The sequence below is a fragment of the Lagopus muta genome, chromosome 3 (genome assembly GCF_023343835.1).
Source record: "Lagopus muta isolate bLagMut1 chromosome 3, bLagMut1 primary, whole genome shotgun sequence".
Lineage (NCBI taxonomy): Eukaryota > Metazoa > Chordata > Aves > Galliformes > Phasianidae > Lagopus > Lagopus muta.
This window is the reverse complement of record NC_064435.1, coordinates 8,343,324-8,364,512: the sequence shown is the minus strand read 5'-3', so window position 1 is coordinate 8,364,512 and position 21,189 is coordinate 8,343,324. Positions and strand designations below refer to the sequence as shown.

Genomic DNA, 21,189 nt, shown 5'->3' with positions numbered 1-21,189 from the left:
ATGCCATGCTGATTGTTGTAACTGGAACAAGATGGGACAGATATAAGACATTATGTTCAGATATTGTGATTTGTTAATATTGGGCCAGTTGTAACACATGCACAGTTTTTTTTAGTCAAGCAGAAAGAACTTTCTTCCTGCTAAAAATCTAAGATGCTAAATCTGCTAACATGTGTGAATGCCAAAAAATAATACCTTTGGGTGTGTGTGTTAAAGTTGAAAATTGATGTTATTAGAAAGCTGCATCATATACTGTTTTTTTTTTTCCAAAACTTTTCTAACTCTATCTGCGCATTTCTTTCCTCCCACAGTAAGCAATCTATTTAACCCTCTTGTGCTAGAAGTTGTGATTTCTTCATGTGTTTGCACAAGCATATAACGTGGTGAAATCCAGACTCCCAGCACTTGAAGGGGTTGTGTGAGAGTGTGTTCAGTATTTGGAAACTTTTTATTGTTTTCAGACATTCTGCAAAGGAGCATTATTGACTTTTTCAGGTTCTTTCCTAGAAGTGAAATTTAAGTTAAACAAAGCTTTCTCAAGTAACTTAAAAATTTGCTGCTCCCATCATAGCTGAGTGCCTGTATGCCATGTAACAAGAATTCCCCAAGTTACACTTTGATACAACATTTGATGATCCTGGTGTACTGAAGAAGGAAAAGACAAGCTAAAATGACTTTGGTGGATTTTTAATTGGGAATAAAGGGAAATAGTTTTGTTCTGAGGCTTTTTGCAGCTATTTCAAATAGAAATAAGAGTGTTCTGAATACTGAAAATAATTGATAGTGCTCCTTTAAAAAAATGAATTTAATGTGATGCATTTAAAATATTTTTTTATTTGTACTGAAAGTAATGTTGCTTAAAATGTATTTGAATACTAACATTGCTTTTAAAAATTCAAAATAGAATACACGAACTACAGTGAAGAAACTGAAATAAAAGTATCAATTTTTTATTATTTATTCAGGAGATTTCACCTAAACCACAAATTCAGAAAAAAAATGAAGCTGATATTAGCAGTTCTGCCAACATTCAGAAACCTGCACTGTTATCCTCAACTTTGTCTTCAGGAAAGGCTCGCAGCAAGAAATGCAAACAAGAATCTGGAGATTCTTCTGGGTGTATAAAGCCCCCTAAATCACCACTTTGCCCAGAATTAATACAAGTCGAGGATTTGACGCTGGTCTCTCAGCTTCCTTCTTCTGTGATAAATAAAACTAGTGAGCACAGACATTTTAAAGAACATATTGTAATTACTTATGAGAGATATACAGAAAATAATTTTTTTGGTTATAAATGAATATTGCATTTAAAAATGAATCTGCTTTTAAAACAGTAACAAAAAATAAAGCCCAAATGGGAGAATTAGGGGAAGCTTAGTACTTCTAAAAAGATAAGTCACACAGTAAGACATATGAATTACTCTACCATAAATAATACATTTGTTTGAGTCATGGCTTTTAATGGTTGACTTCCTTGCTAGCTTAAATCTCTACATTAGTATCAGGAGTGATGCAAAATAAGTCAAACCTCTCTTCTGAAGGGGCCTGATTCATTAAAAATAAAAAACATACACTTGGGTTGTGGATCTTTCCTTCTCTGGGAAATTCTGTCTTCAGCAGACTGATGGTACACCTGTTGGCTGTGACATTTTTCACCTTAATGTGGTATTCCCATAAATACCATGTGAAAGAGAAGTTACGTTCAAGATCTGTAGGGGGAAATGCATAAATCAGTCTTTACTGTCCCATAAAGTATATCGTAGGCGTTCAGCCTCTTAGTGCGTGTAACTGATTTGGAAAGTACCAAAATACTGGTCATCAAGATCAGGGAAAGTTTTACCATGCCTTCTTGAATATACTATTTATTTTTGTAGGTACTGGAATATTTCTGTGATTTGTTTTGAAAGTTTGTTAGATTTTTTTTTTCTTTCTTTCTTAGGGTCAGACCTTGTTTAAAAAAGGCTATTTGTTGCTTGAGAACGCTAGATGATTAGGCCAAGAGTTTAAACAAGTATTGGCTACGTTAAGTCAAAAGCTCAGTTTGTTTCACTTTTAGAATAGTTATTTAAGAGTGGAAGAATACACCTACATCGTACGTTGTCCTTAACCTTCACTTGATATTTTCCCTTTCAACATAAGTTTCTGCTAGTCTCTTCTCACTGATATTTTTAAAGGAATGGGAGAGGGAGGTGTGTAAGCCATCTTTATTTAATTGGGAAATGTTGATTTAAATTGCCCTAGTTGCCCCCTAAAAATGTTTGTAGTATGTCTTCCCTCCCACCCCAAGATGGTAAGGAGTTTTCTTTGAGGAATTTTTCATTTTACTTTAAGTTAGGCTTTCTGTAGCAGTGCACTTAAAAATAGCTAATTTACAAGTTTGTTAATTAATAGCTTAGATCTTGCTAAAGTTGTATTTTAATCTTTGGATTCCAAGTAATTACCACACCTGGTAGAAATTCTTACTCTTTATTTGTTAGATCTCTGCTTTTAAACTTGTGAACCTTTTACTCTAAAGGTTCATAAAGAGAAAGAACAGTGATTTATAGCGTATAGGCTTAAATGAATTTTTCCAAGGCAAATGTGTGTGGAACTACAGAAACAGAAAGGATTAGGGGAGTGTTTTCTTTGTTTTTAATGAATCAGGCCTGTATTATCCTATATCAATCACCCCACTTTTGTTTAAGTGAGACATTCTTGAGTCTTTTTGCTATGCCATGCATTGGTAGCAGACATTTAAGTGTAGTTGGGGTATTGATATCAGGTCAGGAGATGAGATCTAAAATGAACCACTGCTTTTTCTTATTTATTTAATATGTATGTTACTACTATCAGTGACTTTTTAGATCTTTAACTATGGTCATTTGTTTTGTTAACTATACAGACCTGTTGCTGAGTTCCATTATAAATGACCTATTCTTATGTTTTCTGTGGGGTGGGGGGAGGGTTGCTTCTGATAAATACACTGTTTGCTCTAAAAAAAATAGTGTTTTATCAGTGGAGAATTAGATGCCCTATTAATGTATAATAAGTAAAAAGCAGAATTATGTCTTGAACGTAACTTTTCCTTTCTGGTAGTCACAGTTTCTAATTACTTTACCAGTCCTGCTGTGATTACCAGCTCTGCAGATAAGAGCTATTTAGAGCACTTCCCGTCTTTAGATCTCTAAAATACTGCGGTAAGATTATCATATCTCTCTCTGCTTCATGAACATTGAAAGATCTCTTTTTAGGTCCATCACAGCCACTGAATTCCCCTAGATCCTACAAACATAGCCAGCGGAGAAGAAGATCACAGCGTTTAGCCACTTGCTCGTTGCCTGATGATTCTGTAGAAAAAGTTTCTTCTCCCTCTCCAGTTACTGATGGAAAAGTGTTCTCCATCAGTGCTCAAAATCAACAGTCATCAAAATTGGAGGGTAATGTATCTTAATCTAATAAAGAACTGCCCAAGGGAAATTGAATCATAAAAATGAGATCTTTTGTGGTTTTCATCTAATGGGACATTTTGATTTACTGTAGCTAAAGCTGAATGCTGTTCCCTTGTTATGTAACACTGCAAGCCAAGATGTTATTTGTTGGGCCTTTGTATCTTTTTTTAATATGACATTCTTTCTTTTATGTAGTACCTGATGTTGCTCATGTGTCACTTGAGAAGCGTGGACCCTGTCTCCCTCTTGATTTAAGCCGTAGTTCGGAAGTCACAGCACCACTGTCCACAGAATCCACTTTCCGTAATGAGTATCCCAGTAAAGACAAGGAAGATATTCAGATGATTACATATCTTTCTTCCAAAGCAGTAACTGATGGAAGAATAGCTACAACAGCGTCAGGTAAAGAGATCCAGCGTACAATCAGTTAGGCTTACAGTTGTAGGATTAAAACATGCATGTAGTCAGTCACATGAAAAGGGGAGATAAGCTTTTTGCTTTCTGCAGGCTTGCAAACCTACATCTCTTCAAGTGGTCCATCCCTCTGGATATTCTTTGCCTTCCGCTAGCTTCAAGCTGTATTAGCACTTTCTCTAACATGCCTTAAGACAGAATTGATCTAATCATACAGAGAGAGTGTGGAATGTAAGATGCAGTATTGCGTTCAAAAATATTTTCTGTTGTTAAAACTTGTTAAAGAAAAAAAATTGTTAAAAAAAAATCATAGCTGTTTACTAACATACTAATACTAAGTCTAGACATACTCATTTATCTTGTAGCTTTAGCTTTAAATTTAGTAGAGTTTTCAGAGGCAGTCAGCGTTCTTTCACCCTTCTGTTTGCAGTACAAATTTTGTCATTTTCCTGCTAGGAAATGTTATTTGAAAATATTGCTGAAATCCTCTGAATTTTATATGGATTTGGTTCACCCTCATCGTGCAAGCGTAGAGCCCAGTACGGGAACTTGGGGCTATATCTATCTCACTTCTTAATAGTTTTCTAGCTTCTGTCATTTAAGTGAATCACTTGGATAGAAACAATTAGATTCAGAGAAGAGGTCGTGTTATGATTTGCAGACCCTAAAAAAAAAAAATTCTTTTTAGTCTAGTGTATGCTAGATGTCCATATGCCCTTTTATTTTTCATAAATAAGGCTCCTATATGTGTATCATACCATTTTTTAAAAATTGACTTTAATAGGAAAATGATTCAATGAAGTAGGAGAAGAACAGTGAAATTATTAATTATACAGTTATTGGGAAGCTTTTTGATAAATGCGTTTTATAACAAGGGGCAGGTACTGTTACCATAAAGTATGTAATTCTGCCATTCTGAAAATAGAACTTAGACCTATTCAGAAGAAAAATGTGATTGAGTTTGCACCGAGCTGCCTGTGTAGTTGCAGTGTTCTAGGTCAGTGAAAGATTTGTTGAGTGTGTGTGTGGTTGCCTTGTGTATCTGCCCGCACACGCTCACGTTGGCTCTGTGTAAGCAGTGATTGATTGCTTTACTGAGTTCCAGCATTGCTACTCCAATGTGGTGCAGAAAAGACTAAGTAGGATTTTTGGATCGATATCGTGTAGGTTAAATGAGATGACTTTAAACATCCCTTGTGTCCCTCTCTTTCTCTCTTCCCCTCTCTCTTTCTCTCTCTCTTCCTCAAAAGAAAAAAAAAAAAACACGTATATATTAATCTCTTAAAATGATTTGTCAAAATGAAGGCTATAGAGATTTATAATAACTTATGTAAGCTTTTAAAAATACTACGTAATTTCTCAAGTCAAACCATGTGACAATCTCAGCTTACTTCTGGTATGCTGTATAGTAATAGAATCATGGATTACTGGAAAAGTTAGTTATGTAAATGTCTTTTTATTTCATGTCTTTGGCCAGTAGAATTGATTTGAGGAGGCGTATAATTGGCCACTCAGAACAGTATCATAATGGAAATCAACAACTTCTAGTTGCTGTCTTTTATTTTCATTTATTAGAACTCGTTTTGGTTAACAGGGATTTAACTTTTTTTTTCTAGCATGTTTGGAGGATCATTTAAAATGTCACTGGTAATAGTGACGGGCGTTTTCTTTGTTGCCTGCTTCTATAATGGGACTGGCTTGACATTGAGTAAACTCTTTCTTCTGCATCCGTAACTATCCTTGCACATCTTGATTCATCCAGTCCTGGCTACAGCTGTGTCTGTGAAGAGAAATAACATTTTATTTGTGATTCAAAAACTTTTGATACGTCCAGAATATTCTGAATTTTTTTTTACTTTTTAAAATCTGAAGTACATTAAATCCATGTCCTTTTATTGGTGTTTCTACTGGCAGATTTTACTGAAGTAGTCTGGACTGACTTGGTGATCTAGACTTCAGTGATAGTGTGGATAGAGTTAGCTAAGTATGTTTAAGTTGAATATGCTTTCTTTTGTAATCAATGAAGCAACTAACCATAGTTTCAGAAATTATGGAGGTAAGTATTTAGGCTGAAATAACCTATTATGATCACTCACCCTTCTGAGGTACTTCTGAGGTTAAGAGATACTTTATATTAGACCTAGAGATGTAGGTTGTGATTTCAGAAGTTTAGAATTCTGATGAGGCCACCTGTTGAGCAAATTGAAAAAATAAATTTACTTCATAAAAAATCCTGCATTTTAATCACTTTTCTATTTAAAAAATACTAAATGGTATCCTTCAAAGACAAGGAATGAGGTGTGCTGAAGTATTGAAGCATAAATGGAAACTGTTAGTATTATCACAGATCATTCACTAAATCACTGCACAAAATGGACCTCTTGTTGTTCTATAAAGGCAACACAAAAGCACTGTGATCAGTTCCTTCTCTGTAGTCTACTTGGAAATTCTGCGTACTTCAGTAGACACTGGTGTGCTTCTGTTTAATTGTTGAATTGAGTACTGCATTGACTGTGGTGTTATGCACTGAGTAAATAACATTTGAGCAAGCAGTCTGGAGTTTAAATTTCAAAGGAAAATATTGCTTGCAAGTAAACTAATATTACTAGTAGTTGAAGTAAAACCATGAATTATGGTGATTGAACCCTGAATTATAGTGATTGTTACACTTAAATGTTTATATTTTTGTTGCTAGGAAAGTTGAAACATCAAAAGCTCTGGAAAAGAATGTCGTGCAACAAAATAAATAATTTGAACATCATATAATTTGATTTGCTGAACTGACAAAAGCAGTGCCACAAAGTGATAAATGTGTTTGTAGCACAGCATTCTGTTGTCTGCCTGTTCTCATGCTAGTGAGGTTTCTGCCACCTGAACCATGCCAGCTCTGGAAAAGCAGTACTAGAGACATGCTGATAGGGAAACTGTAAATAGCCATGATTTGCATTTGTTTTTAATGTGAACTCAGTCTTTTTTTGTGCTAGAAACACAAAATAGATTTTGTGGTAATGGAACAATGACATAATCATCAGTTTGGCAAATCCAATCTTGAAATATCTTTCTCTGCTTTTAATTGCAGACTTCTCACATTCACTGTGTGGGAGGTGGTTGGGTAGATTCCTGAGTAGGAATAAAATGGGAATTTAAAAAAACAACATTAGTATTGTAACATCTCCATAATGGGCATATTTTTAAAATGCATATTTGCCCTTTTGCTTTTGTTACTTGCCCTTCAGACTGTGATTGTCATCTTTGTCTAATTTTGTAGTTATTTGTAAGGTGTAATAATTACACAGTTGAAAACTGGTTTCTAAACCTTAATTTTTCACTTAAGATTTGAGAATTGTGGATTTTTGATCTATAATGTTCTGATTCTGTACTATTACAGTAGGTATAGGTTGAGCTATGTTAGTATAAGTAAAAAACGAGAGTATTAGTTTGTATGAATAGTGACAAGAATATAGCAGTATGTGCAGGCATAACAGTAATTTCTCTTCTTGGGTAGCTATACCAAGGCAGTTTAGAGAGCTCTGTCATTGAGATGGGTGTTTGTGTGCCCATAGCAGTTCTCTGCCTACAGTAAATATTCCCTCAAACAGTTACCTAATTACTACTTGCCTACTTTTATCAGACATTCTTGTCCTGAATTTTGAGATACTCAAATTTGTGTTGTGATTAGCAAACTTGGAATGTGTCTGACTGCTTCAGATCAGGGTTTCTTTTGAACAATGAAAGTGAAATACTGAATTCTTCTAAATGTACAGACTGGAACTGAATTATTCTAGTCACTGTTTAAAGAGAGAATAAGTGAAATTTTCATCAAAATAGCAAACCAAATTAGGTGTGTTTGGGTGATTCTTTTATGTTCTCTTTAGAAACGAGACAAGACAGCATCAAGATATGGAGAAGAGCCACTGTTTTACTGAGGTGCTAAAATATATTCACTGGGTGGCAGGTGGCAAAACAGGTTGTTCTTTAACAGAGCCAAATGTTAACAAGGAAACCAAAGAAAGGAATACTTGATACAGTGTTTCATGTTGATAAGTATCCCAAGCTAATTCTCCTTGAAATAGAGAAAAGCAAAGCCTATATGGTTCACCAGAGTCAATAGGATTAGCTTCTTATGTGTGATGTTTGACTCAAGCTTCTGGAAAGGCTCAGGAATGCACAGCTCATGAATTAGAAGGTCTCATGCAATTGAGCAGTTGCATTTGACTGCTTGCTTGATTGCATAGTATTGTGAAGTCTTGTATTGTAGAGCTGGGGACATTTGGCATTTGAGAATGCTGTGTGGTGTGATAAATGAAGCAGCTCCTGCAGCTTTCTCACACTAGCTTTTTTTACTGCTTTCCAGAGAAGGTTGTGTAGGAGCTGGAGTGAGTTTCATGTAAAATGTGCATTGCATCATAATAGAATTGGGTTGATCTGTCCAAGCCTGGAAAGCAGCCCTATAGAGCCACCAACAAGCTGTTAGTGCCTTTCCTCCAGAGTTACAACTGATGAATTTACTAAGTTATTTTAACATTGCCTATTCCAAATCAGCTTTGTGTTTTTTCCCTATCTTGACTTCTAGCAAATCTCCTTCAGGCTTTTTATTTTTTATTGTGAAGGGAGCTGATGAAGATTAGGCTTTCGTAATTATGGTTGAACAGCTTCCACAATAGCAGTGAACACAGGAACATAGAGCTTATAACAATATCAGTAATTTTCTTTACCAGTACTTCTTTCTGTTTTTATTTGAGAATTACATTGTCCTGTTGGAGTATAAATACCAGCAATAAAATTGTAATTTTAGGTATTAATTATGCTAAGTTATTTCCTCATTTATATCAATTAAAGGTAGAGAAATTTCTAAGTGTAGCAAGCTTTACTGAATAGTGCAAAATAATTGTCGGTAAATGTTCGATCTCTGTGACAAATTATTACAGTAGCTTGCATGTAATTCAAATATGGATCAAATACATAGAATCAATGAAAACGCAGTAAACTGAAATATAAACACATAGCACTGAGAATTATGTATGAGAACTGTTCTCTGTTCACATACTGGAATGAGATAACTTGAATGATGTTAACAGTATCAGCACTTCTGCTGTTGGCATTGATTTCCATTACAGTGGAATGAAAAGGAAACAAAAAGGCTTAAAGTAGAAGCAAAAATAGGCTTTAAGCAGAAACATAATTTAGAAATGAATGCAAATTCCAAAACAGACAAGAAACTTGTGGCATGTATTGTTTTGTATGTAAAACTAAGATCTAGGCATTCATGTGCAGTAATTATATATGAAGTGTGATAATGTTGTTACCACTATGTGATGTTTCAGTGATCTTACTCAGCCAGTGATCTGGCTGCAATTCTTACTGAATGCCTAGTAAATCTGTCTTCTTGTTTTCAGCACCCTCGCCTCATGTACATGCCTTACATCTGGAATTGCCTTTAACCAATAGTCTAAAGTTACCAAAAGGGAGTAGTAAAAAAAAGAGGTCTTCCACATCAGTGAGCTCTGAAGGGACAGAGGTACAGTACTCTGTGCCCATAAAGGAGAAATGTTTTGAGAGTCTGAAGGAGAAAATATTAAAGAACGTGATTGAGAAGGACAAGCATTCAGAAGTTGGTAAACTACAATGCTTTTTGTTTCCAGTGCTTTAGAGAATAAAATTAACTGTAAATTGACATTAAAATCATCATTGTATTGCTTGTATGTATTATGTTATATACCAATAGACATTTTTGCATTCTAATGGTTTTTACAAGAAAGTGGGGTCATTAGTCAGACATTACACTTAAATCTCACATTCTTAAATTTTCAGGAGCAGTGAGAGTGGAAAGAAAAGGAAAACTGGAAGAGAAGAGTTCCACAACATATGGTATGTAGAGCAATGATATTTTTAGGAAAAAGTTAAAAGTCTCTTAACATTTACTTGATGCCTCTAAAGCACAGATATAGGAGTGTAAAATATCTCCAGAGTTCAGCTGTATTTCCTTAGTTCGGGATCTTAAAAACTTTTAACGTATATGGCAAATTGATAGTAAAGGAATAACTGTGTAAGAAAAGTAATGTTCTCAGAAGAAGGATTTGTGTAGTGCCTGTGAGGGGCCGAAGCCAAAGGTGGGTGTTTTTGGTTGTTGGATTGTTGTGGTGGGTTTTTTGGTTGTTTTTTCCAGTTCAATTAGTGATCACAGAATCACAGGATTGTAGGGACTGGAAGGGACCTGTAGAGATCATCGAGTCCAACCTCCCCTGAAAAGCAGGCTTCCTAGACAAGGTTTCACAGGTGGGTTTTGAGTACCACCAGAGAAGGATAATCCACAACCTCCATGGGCAGCCTGTTCCAGAGCTCTGACACTCTCACCGTGAAGAAGCTCTTACGTGCATTTGTATGGAATTTCTTATGCTCCAGTATGTGGCCGTTTCCCCTTGCCCTGTTGCCACACACTGCTAAAAAGTCTGGCCTCATTCCTTTGCCTCCCACAGTGGGTCAGATCCCCTCTGTCATCCTTTCTTAAATGGACCCTAAATAGACTAAATAAACACTAAATAGACCCAGCCTTTCCTCGTAAGAGAGCTTCTCCAGGCCCTTTATCATCTTAGTGGCCCTCCACTATACTCTTTCCAAGATACTACAGTGGTACTGCATTTATTTTGATGTGGTGGCCTATGAGAACAAGAGGAGAAAAAGGATAAGTTTGTGTTAGTAACAAAACATTTGGTAATTTGTGAAGTAAGAGGCCTTTGGTTTTCCCCAGCGTAAATATTGCAGTTAAAGATGGAATGAGAACTCATATATGAATTGGCCTGTTTTTTTCTGTGAGGGAAGAGTTATGCTTCTGAACAGCACAAGAAGATACTAAGATTCAATATGTATTTATATACAAGAAATAATCCTTGAACACTGGCATTAATGATTTCCTTTCTGTAACAATTCAGTTTCCTTAACTTGCTGTTGATTACTTAGAAAATGACCATGGAGTGACTGTGCTGTGAGATATATTCTGTCTGGGAGAACTAATAAATAGAATTTCTCTAAGCTAAAGTGCTTGTTCTTATGCATATATCAACAGTGCTGCTTATAAGTGAACTGTGAAGCAAGAGATGCACCGTAAATTTTAGTCAGAATCATTTTTTATGAAGATATTGCTTGAAAGTGCTGACAGCATGAGCAGTCTTGTGACAAAGAAATTTCCTTTAAAGCCTTTAAACTTTCTGTAAGTGTGAAATGTGTTATTATCACATCTTTGTGTTTGGATTTTGCGCTATTGAAGGCTTTTTTCTAATAAACCACAAGTTAAATAGCCGTTAGAAACTACTTAATTAACATTGCTTACCCCACCAGAATAGTTTGAAATTAAAATGTTGAGCTAAAAAAAAAAAGCAGTTTAGAGTGATGTTGTTTTAAAATGATCAAGTTTTCTTTCAGGTAAAAAGAAAGAAAAGGAAAAGGAGAAAAAAGAGAAAAAAGAAAAAGATCATAAATCAAAACAGAAAAAGAAGAAGAAAAAGAAGAAGAAATCTAAACAGCATGGTAAGATAAATGCAATTTTTGAAAGTGAGCCAAACCATTTGGTGCTTTTCTGACATTAGATATTAAAATTTGTTTCCCAACAACGTAAATACAAAAATTAGAAATTTCAGAGAACAGCTTGTGGCCTTAATGTTATAACTAAACTTGGGTCTGTGACCTTTGTTCCTATTTATAAGCTTGTCTCTACATGGTAGATAGAGGTATTTCATAAACCTTTTCTGTCAAAGTATTATAAACAGGTAATAATGGTTTTACTTCTTGTCTCTTTAGACTTGTCATTTTAAGCTCTTCAAATGTATCTACCTCTTATGTTGTTTGGACATTACAATAATTCTACTGTTCAATCTGTTGCTAAATTTCAGAGGTTTGTTATATGAGATGGGGCCCTTTGGTGCCCTGGGAGAGACTCAAACAAGGTGTGTTCTCCTGCCATTGAGTTCTTGGGAATGAGCCACTGGGGGGCGGAGTTCCTGTGAGGGTCCAGCAGAGCCCTGGAGTTGTTTTTGTACTTCTTTGTGGGTGTGTAGGTGTGCATTTATTGCTTAACTTGTTAGGATAATCTGCAATTACTTCTAGAAAGCGTTGTTGAAATGCTGCAGATAGATCTAAGGAAAAGAGATCTACCAGTAGGATCTCTAAGGATAACAGATGATAAAGGATGAACTCAGGACAAAAAGAAGATACTGTGCGAGTTGTTTCTTACCCATACAGATAAAAGGTTGTATGAAAAAGTATTCCTCTATACGTTCTGAGGCTGATAGATATGGGGGGGAGTATTAAATGTGTTTTTTTTTAATACTTAGCTACTGAACTTCATTGTGTCTCATATTGGAAATTTCTGGAAAAATTGTAACAATGGGTATTTGCTACTTCATGTTCACAGCTTCATCGTTCCTAAAATCTCAATGTCAGTGTTTTTTATTTCTCCTATTAATTTTTTTCGAACGCTTTTTTGAGACTTCTCACAAATTTTACTTACTGTAACATTAACTTAATCTTATTAACTTTGCAGATTATTCAGATTATGAAGATAGTTCCGTTGAATTCTTGGACAGGTGCTCTTCTCCATTGACGCGGTCCTCGGGAAGCTCTCTGACTTTGCGCAGCATGTTCTCAGAGAAGAATACATCATACCAGTATCCAAGAGCTATCTTGTCTGTTGACCTTAGTGGAGAAAGTAAGTTGACTGGCGCAGAGGTTTCAATTTGTAGGTTTAGTTGCTTAGGAAATATAATTTTAAAGAAAATGTTTCGTATAAATTCTCAATGTAGGTATGAGTTGTGACTGACTTCGAGTTAAGTAGATGAAGCAGCCCTGCAAAGAAGGCCTTGGGGGTCCTGGTGGACGAGAAGCTGGACATGAGCCAGAAGTGTGCTTGCAGCCTGGAAGGCCAACTGTGTTCTAGGCTGCATTAAAAAAGGGGTGGCCAGCAAGGAGAGGGAGGTGATTGTCCCCCTCTACTCGGCTCTTGTGAGGCCCCATCTGCAGTACTGCGTCCAGGCCTGGGGCCCACAGTACAGGAAGGACGTGGAGCTCTTGGAATGGGTCCAGAGGAGGGGCTCTAAGGTGATCAGAGGACTGGAGCACCTCTCCTATAAAGAAGGGTTGAGGGAACTGGGCTTGTTTAGCTTGGAGAAGAAAAGGCTCTGGGGAGACCTCATTGTGGCCTTCCAGTACTTGAAGGCAGCATATAAACAGGAGGTAAAACGGCTGTTTATGAGGGTTTTTCACACAGAGGGTGGTGATGCACTGGAACAGGTTGCCCAAGGAGGTTGTGGATGCCCCATCCCTGGAGGCATTCAAGGCCAGGCTGGATGTGGCTCTGGGCAGCCTGGTCTGGTGGTTGGCGACCCTGACTGTGGCAGGGGGGTTTCTACTAGATGATCATTGTGGTCCTTTTCAAACCAGGCCACTCTATGATTCTGTGAAGCATAAGTGTTTAGACTCCTCAAGCTTTCTACATTGAACTTGTGTATGACATTACATTAAAAGCATTTGAGGGGACCATCAAGAAATCTTAATGTACCAGCAGTGCATTTGAGTGTGTTTTTTTTTTTTTTTTTTTTTGACATATGCAAGTTAAGACTTCCAAATGATAGAAAAATTGTTTTGATTTTTTTTAAGTATTGAGTTTCTTTACACACAATCTCATGACTTTTTACTAGACCTTTCAGATATGGAGTTCCTGGATGATTCCTCTACAGAGAGTTTGTTGCTCAGTGGTGATGAATACAATCAGGATTTTGATTCAACTAACTTTGAAGAGTCTCAGGATGAAGATGATGCTCTCAATGAAATTGTTAGATGCATTTGTGAACTGGATGAAGAAAATGGCTTTATGATTCAGGTAAAGGAATTAGGGGGGTGTACTTTCCACATAAATTTTGTGCTTTTGAAGATTCTCTTCTAAGGTGTTGGAGACTGAATTTACATTGAGAGTTGTAAATAGAAGTGATCGGTAATAATAAAATATTTTATGCTTGATGTGATTCTCCAGCATATGCTGAACACTTTCTCTTGGATGGGTTTCTTCTAACCATTTAATATACAGAACAGGTTTGTAAGGAAGAGTGAACTTTTTTCTTATAGTTGGGGAAAAAATGCTTTTCCACACACAAATCATTCTCTCTGTCTGCAGACCATTGTAGTTATACCAGCATTTCTGGTTTAGTCCTTACTTTTGACAGTACCTGCTATAGACACCTCAACTCTACTCCACTCACTAAATTCACTGCAGCTGTATACAAGATGAATGAATCTCTGTGTAAGATCTCTGCCATACAGATGTTAATATCAGCATCTTTGTGTTGCAAAGTTTATGCTTCATTTTTAAAACAGTAATTCTCAAACAAGAGACTACTTGCTCATTTTAGAAACTACTAAAATTGTTAGCCTTAGTATAAAAATGTAACTATCGTTTAAAGAGTGTGTGATGTCTGTGTGGCATCCAGCCATTGACAGGTTGCAACTACTGCTTCGTATGCATTTGTATTGCAATGAAGGGTTGCTTTTTCCATCTAGTAATGAATAATTCAAAGTCTTTGTGTCAAGGAATTTGTAATAGAGTGATTAGATCAGATGCAGTGAAAAGTGAGGAAGAACTTGGTTGTCAGTAGCTTTAAGAAGTTCATGAATTTCTTCTTTTTTTTGCACTTAAATGAAAGGTATGTATTCCACTATCAATGTGGTATTGTTTCTATTGAAAAATACTTTATAATAAGCCTTTAATTGAGTTCTGAAGGAAGCAAGAATGGTTGTCCTGTTAATAGACTTGCAAGTGAGTCTTTGGAAATTAAAGGAAGTTCTGAAAAAGAAGTACACAGACTGTCCCTGGAAATGCATACTAAAATGCAGTGGTATGATGGAGGAATTGAGCAGCAGTTCAGCAGTGGTGATAACAACACAGGAAAAAATGGACCAGTGTAGAAGTTTTTGGAGAGAGGAGAGGAATTTGTAACCATAGTGGTATGACAAGAGGAAAGGTGTTTTGAACATGCTGATGCTCGACATACATGTCACCAGAGGAGTGAGTTTCAACAATGAAACAGCAGATATTTAGAAATCAAGCAAAACACTGACCTAAGAAAAGGAAATAGAAGTGGTAGTTTCCTGCCCACTTCTTATACCCCGTGACAGCCTAATATTGACCACTTGTCTCCTTTCCATACTTTGTGTCATTGAGAGCAACCAGTTCACTGTTTCTAAGCCTTCATGTCTTACCACTTCTGTTTTGCTCTCCTATTCTCTTATTTCTCCTCTTTCATTTTCTCTTCATTTTCTTTTTCTTTTAGATTTTCCATTGGCGCGATATTAAAAACACATCTTTCTAGCGCACTGCAGAGATGCTTTGTAAATATAAATAATTAAACTGAAGAGTTTTCTACTTTTCACTGTTATGCTGTAATGTATTACATTATCTTTCTACTTTACTGTAATGTATTTTTCTGTCTTATGTTGCACTACTAAATGTCTAGGTGCTAACTGTTGAGTGTTGTAATAAAATGCTATTAAATATTGCGTCTTCATTTTTTTTCTCCAGTTTGGAATTTGTGGGTGAGAAAACTAAAGCTACCTTTTAGCTTTATGTCTTTGCCTACCCAAACACAGATGACCCAAATATAACTATTATGCTCAAACATGCTGTTTAAGTTAAACTGTTGTTCATTGAATTTTGATGATACAAGTAATAGTTTCTGATTTTTAAATCTGCTTAGTTTTAGTTTTTGCTTTTGTGTTTGTTTTTTTTTTTTATGTCAGTGTGAAGAATGCTTGTGTTGGCAGCACAGTGTATGCATGGGATTGTTGGAGGACAGCATTCCAGAGCAGTACATCTGTTATATCTGCAGAGATCCACCAGGTATGAGTAAACCACCTTTATCTGCAGTTGTCTGCTTGGGTTTTCTAAGCAGAAGTGTTATACCTCGCTTAAAATGTTAAAGCTTTGTCCGTTTTATGTTTGTTTCACTTCTTTGAGGTTAGGTCTTCTAAGTCTTACTGTATTAGAGATTTACTTTTCTTTCAGTAATGTCTTGTTAAACTTGGCTAAATCTTCCTCATGACTTGAGTTACCATAGCTTTGTTTTTTGAACTGAATTCTTTCAAACCTCTAGGTCTTCTTAATTTCATTGTACTCCGAAAAGACTTTGCAAATGAAACTTTCTTGTTCAAAAGTTTGCCTTGCTTATACTTGAAATTGGATCTATTTGTTTAAATATATTTTTTAGATAAAAGGACTCATTACCACAGTACACATATATATGCTATGGCTGTTGTTTAATATTAGGATTTTGTAATGTTTGTGTTTGCCTGGAATTGTGTAAATAAGTTGAATATGTTATATATATGCAGAAGTCTGGCACTCATGTTAAACATTAGCATGCAAAATGCATCTTTAAGTTTTTAATGTTTCTTCTAACAATTGTTACAAATGTCCTCTAGTGATTTATCCAACAGGGTATCTGAAGCCCATTTGCAGAAGTGTTAAATAACAGTTTTCATTAGCTCTTCTTGAGAAGAACATTTAGAAATCAGAGCTGGATGGATGTGATTTTTTTCCATTTGCCCAAAACTGATTGTCGGTTGATAATATAAAGTCATGTCTCGTAGTTCCTTATGTGGTGTACTCTGAGCAGTCAACCCTTTTCTTATAAATAACAACTAATTTGTCTTGTGTTCTTTCCCTGCGCTGTACTAGGTACTTCGTTATCCCCTGCTATACGGAGACTGTGTCCCTAAATTTTATCTTCTCTCCCTTCCTAACCATTACTTCTTTTCTTTCTATGTCAGGAGAAAAAGGTCATTCACAATGTCAGTATTTTAAAGTGTATTGGGATAATGGGCAGAAAGGAGATAGACAGGGTATTCTCCTGAAAGGTATGAAGGGCTTCCATCAACCCGTTCTTTGTTATGTATATGATGATAGTGTGATATGACATTGAGTGTAAGATAATGCAATCTTAGTCAGTTTGTTTGTCTGGGTTCCTCTCTGTAAACAAAAATAATTAGCATTATATATTGCTCTTGCTTTTTTTTTTTTTTAATAATTAAGTTACCTTAGAAGCATTAGCTAAGTACTCATTAATGCCTGTTGGGTTAAAATTGTAGATGATATTGTAGCATGGGATACATAGAGGCTGCTTATATTGTTATCCTGTCTAGCAGTGTTTGGCTAAACACCTCTCGAAGAAGAGTGTAAGAATTCTGCTGTCACATTTTTGAGTTTTCTCTTTTCATGAAGCCATTTTCTGGCTTCTTGTAAGTAGATATTAAATACATTGTTGAAGGAAAATATTTGTTAGTTTTTCCCAAATAACCTAGATGTTTTGGCCATAAGCATATAAAATCCACTCTCCAACACTTCCATCAGTAATTTAATTACTTTTTAACTTTTGCAGCTTTTGTAAAAAGAAATGTTAAGCGCCAATTATTTAAAAAGATTTTTTTTTGCAGTTAGATTGACGTACACTTGTACTTTAATCACAAAGGTAATTAGATTTTTCATTTCCAAGTGTCGTTTAGAGAGAGTGAGTTTCCAGCTTTGCTTTGAAAGTAAAGTAGCAAGTGTTCCCTTTATATATCCTAGAAAATTGAGTTTTAGATAATCAGTAAAATAATAAGGTCTTGAATCATTCTGTCATGGATATTAGGAGACATTTAGGAGATAAAACAAATAATTTTAGCACTTTAGTTTTAAATGCAGTTCTGTGGCTTTAGATGTGCCTGAATTTGTGAATTGCTTACTCCAGGTCAGAGGTGGAGTGCCAAATATCTTTACGATAAAGACTGGCTAAACAATGGGCACATGTGTGGCTTATCATTTTTGAAAGAAAACTACTCTCATCTTAATGCCAAAAAGATTGTGTCAACACATCACCTACTGGCAGATGTATATGGTGTAACAGAAATATTGCATGGACTGCAGTTGAAGATTGGGATATTAAAGTAAGTATCAGTCCAGATTTATCAGGATTTATTGTCATCTTTTAACATATATTTAAGTAGCAGAAGCTACCATTTCCATGCACGTTATTTTATCACGTTAAAGTTGTTCCTTATAAAATAGTTGAAATAGTTCCAGTGCAACATGTACCTTCATCTTCTTCAGCAGAGTTGGTTTATAGTTTGTAGTATGTTTTTCTTTTTTGCTGTTGCTTGATTTTTTTTTTTTTATTTTTTAATTTTTTTAATTGCTGACTTGGTGCTAATGGGGCAGTGTGGATTTATTCTGAATTGATAAGTGACCTAGCAGCGCTTTCTTATTTTTTATAATGGCACTTATCTTAGCTGTTATCTATCAGAAGTGGATTTATAGTAGTACAGCATTGTAGGAGGAACTTCTGTATAACATTTTTCTCATCTTTGTTGTAGAAATAAACATCACCCAGACCTTCATCTCTGGGCTTATTCAGGAAAGCGAAAAGAACAAGAACAAATAACTCTTGGGGTAGAGAAAAAGATGACTTTTCCACATACTGTTAATCCAACTGAAAGGACATATCACAGTCAAAACCATAAAGAACCACCTAGTTTACCCCAGAAAATGGAAGACACATATATCACGAGTGAGCACAGTTACCAAAAGCCACAGAGTTTTGGTCAAGATTGCAAAGCAGTCGCTGAACCTATGAGCTCAGATGATGAAGATACAAGTAGTTTTGAGGAAGACCAGGAATTTTGTTCAGAGAACAAAAACTGTTTACAGTATTCTTTTAAAGATGACGGCATGAATGAGCAGGTAAGTACCATCTTTCATCTGGGAAGTTTCTTAATTAGGCAAATATATTTAATCTGATAAAGGTCAAGTACATAAGTATTCAGAAATGTTTGTTAGAACTCAACATACTCTATCAGCACCAATCAGTGGAATCAAAGTAAGATTGCTGAAATTCTTTCAGCAAAGTAGACGTATTGGTGAAGTGCAAAATGAAGTATTGCCTGTGCTAAAACTGTTTATATTTGTTCTTTTCCAATGTTACAAAAAGAATAAAAAACAGAACTTAAGTGTTTCTGAGAGCTGAGGAAAACAGAACAAGCTTTCTTTTTTCTCTCAGTTCTATTTTCTACTTGCACTTTTAACTGAGATTTGCATTAGTGTTTATTATCATACCATACTCTCCTTTCAACAGTGATATTACCTAGAAGTCCACAAATAATTATACCAATTTAAAAATTGTGTACAATTTCTTTTGAGTTCTTAATACTGCGTATTTCTTCTAATTAAAATTTTCAGACTTTTAGTCAGGATTACATTTGGTAATGTAATATGTCTTTCTCAGCTTTGCATTACGTGTTTGAATCCATTGCGTTATGGAAAAGAGCTGATACTTTGTAGTTTGGTCTTAGTCAAAAATTCTCTTTAAGGAAAAAAAAAACAACGCAAAACAACAACAAAAAGCAACAACAAAAAAAAAACCTTTCTGTTTTCTACAATATGAACTGTGAGAATAAATCGCTCAGCTCATCCACTTTTCGAAGTACAGTTTCTGGTGTGGAGGAAATGAGTAAGATGCATCTTTTTTCTTCTAATTCTAGTTTTAAATGGGGCATGTAAGCTGTATGATCTGAATGGGAAAATTTTGGCTCATTCTAGTTAGAATTGACTGCTAAATTGCGTGTTTGTGTAGTAAATAGACATGCAGCAGTATCAGATAGGCTTTCTTTCCAACAGTAGGTTATATATTTATAATGACAATTTTCTTAGGATTAAGTGGAAAATGTGAGCAGCGAAAAAATGTTTCTGGTAGAGACTAAGTCATATACCTGAAGAGCTGGGTGCTCTCTCTGCCAAACTGGGAGGAGATCCTTTGGGACAGTATCAGAATACTCCTTTTGGGATGCCTTAGTTCATCTTCCTGTCAGCAGTTAGCCCTGGTAGTACAAAAAGGCTTACTGTCTAGTCTTAGATGTGTTGAAGAGCACTCTTGATTTCTCCATGAGCTACTCAAGAGCATGCTGACACTCAAGTGACGTTTTGTCATGAAGTGGCTTCAGTGTAAAGAGCTCTCTCCACTTCTCCTTGTCAAACTTCTGGTTTGGATTTTACGTTCTCCTTTCTAGCTTCCTGTCTTTTCCAAGTCATGGAATCTTAATGTCACAGAATGGCTTAAATTAGAATCTACAGATCTGTTGCAGATCTTCTTTTCTTTTACAAGTCATGATCAGATTATTTTATTCAGATCCCTTTTTGGACTGTACATTTACTTTTTCCTTCTGAAAGCGTGATCTTGCCCCACCTGACTCTCCTACTTATTTCTTCTTCAGAAGTTGTTGTGTATTCTACTTCCTACCACCTCTTTCAGCACTTCTTGATCGTCTGTGTTGGTCTGGCTTCTTGGTCTCGTAGCTTAGAAGAGGGCCTATTTGGTTTTAAGTTATGTCTTATGAACTGACCAGTTCAGTGAAACAGAGGTCATATAAAGAAAGTATATGGTAGAAAAAAAGAAAAAAACAACTTTGTTACTTAATCTGTAATTGTCTCTGTGTCAAGATTTTTTTCTTGTTGCCGCAGGCATCTGAAAAATACACACAACAGAGGATCTAGATGTTAGGATTGTGTAAATGAAGCCTCATCCAGCAAGGAAAAAACAGCATTCTTCTGTTGTAGGTGTACAGAAAAGTCTGAAAAGTATCAGAAATGGGGCGTTTAATCTATATATAGAATATTTCCAGTGTAATTATGAGAGATATAGTGAAAGCATTCTGAGGTATCTGAGAGATGGAAGATATTATCTAGTTTGAGAGTTTAGAAGCATTTATGACGTTCAAAAATGTTCTTTGGTAAACTTTGTGAATATTGTGAATATTAACAGCTTGTCCTCTAGGACTTGCTTACAAAGCTGCCAGCAGGATGGTCTAAGTTGGACTGATTTTTTTTTTTTAAAGTAAGACTTAGATGAAATAGTTAATTTTGGCTTATGAAGTGACTGAAGATCTGTCACCATTTCCTGATTTTCATACTGTTTATGACTGGGAGAAGACATGCAAAGTCTGTGCTGATGTGACATGGAAAGAACTTTGGCACTTTTTTGTACAAGTGTATTAAAATGATTAAATTCACTACTTGCTGTCACGTGAAAGCCATTCCTTGCCTTGAACTGATTCTTTGTGAGCACGTATCTTGAGTTTTCCTTGAATTAAGTCCCTAAAACAGAACTGTTAATAGTGAAAGAACTTCCATCAGAAATGAAGTCATAATGAGCATGAAATTGAAACTTCAAATCCTTCGAAGTAGCGGAGATTCTGAACACTTTGATTAATGTGTTTTTTTCAATCTGGTGTACTTTCTTTGGTCACAGCCAGTGACTGAAACATCAGATAAGATGAG

General features: G+C 35.6%; 1 protein-coding gene across 7 annotated transcripts in view; it reads left to right on the top strand.

The window, feature by feature from the left end:
• Positions 1 to 21,189, top strand: part of PHF20L1 (PHD finger protein 20 like 1) — a 49,724-nt gene that overhangs the window by 24,457 nt on the left and 4,078 nt on the right. For 3 of the 7 annotated variants that reach the window (XM_048939104.1, XM_048939106.1, XM_048939105.1), the window contains 12 exons: positions 966 to 1,218; positions 3,231 to 3,416; positions 3,624 to 3,830; positions 9,239 to 9,457; positions 9,654 to 9,710; positions 11,262 to 11,366; positions 12,379 to 12,543; positions 13,532 to 13,713; positions 15,624 to 15,723; positions 16,653 to 16,739; positions 17,612 to 17,807; positions 18,234 to 18,600. In XM_048939104.1, coding sequence (XP_048795061.1) covers positions 966 to 1,218; positions 3,231 to 3,416; positions 3,624 to 3,830; positions 9,239 to 9,457; positions 9,654 to 9,710; positions 11,262 to 11,366; positions 12,379 to 12,543; positions 13,532 to 13,713; positions 15,624 to 15,723; positions 16,653 to 16,739; positions 17,612 to 17,807; positions 18,234 to 18,600 — 2,124 coding nt within the window. The remainder of the gene's footprint in view (positions 1 to 965; positions 1,219 to 3,230; positions 3,417 to 3,623; positions 3,831 to 9,238; positions 9,458 to 9,653; positions 9,711 to 11,261; positions 11,367 to 12,378; positions 12,544 to 13,531; positions 13,714 to 15,623; positions 15,724 to 16,652; positions 16,740 to 17,611; positions 17,808 to 18,233; positions 18,601 to 21,189) is intronic. The other 4 variants (XM_048939110.1, XM_048939111.1, XM_048939107.1 and 1 more) reach the window with 3 other exon arrangements.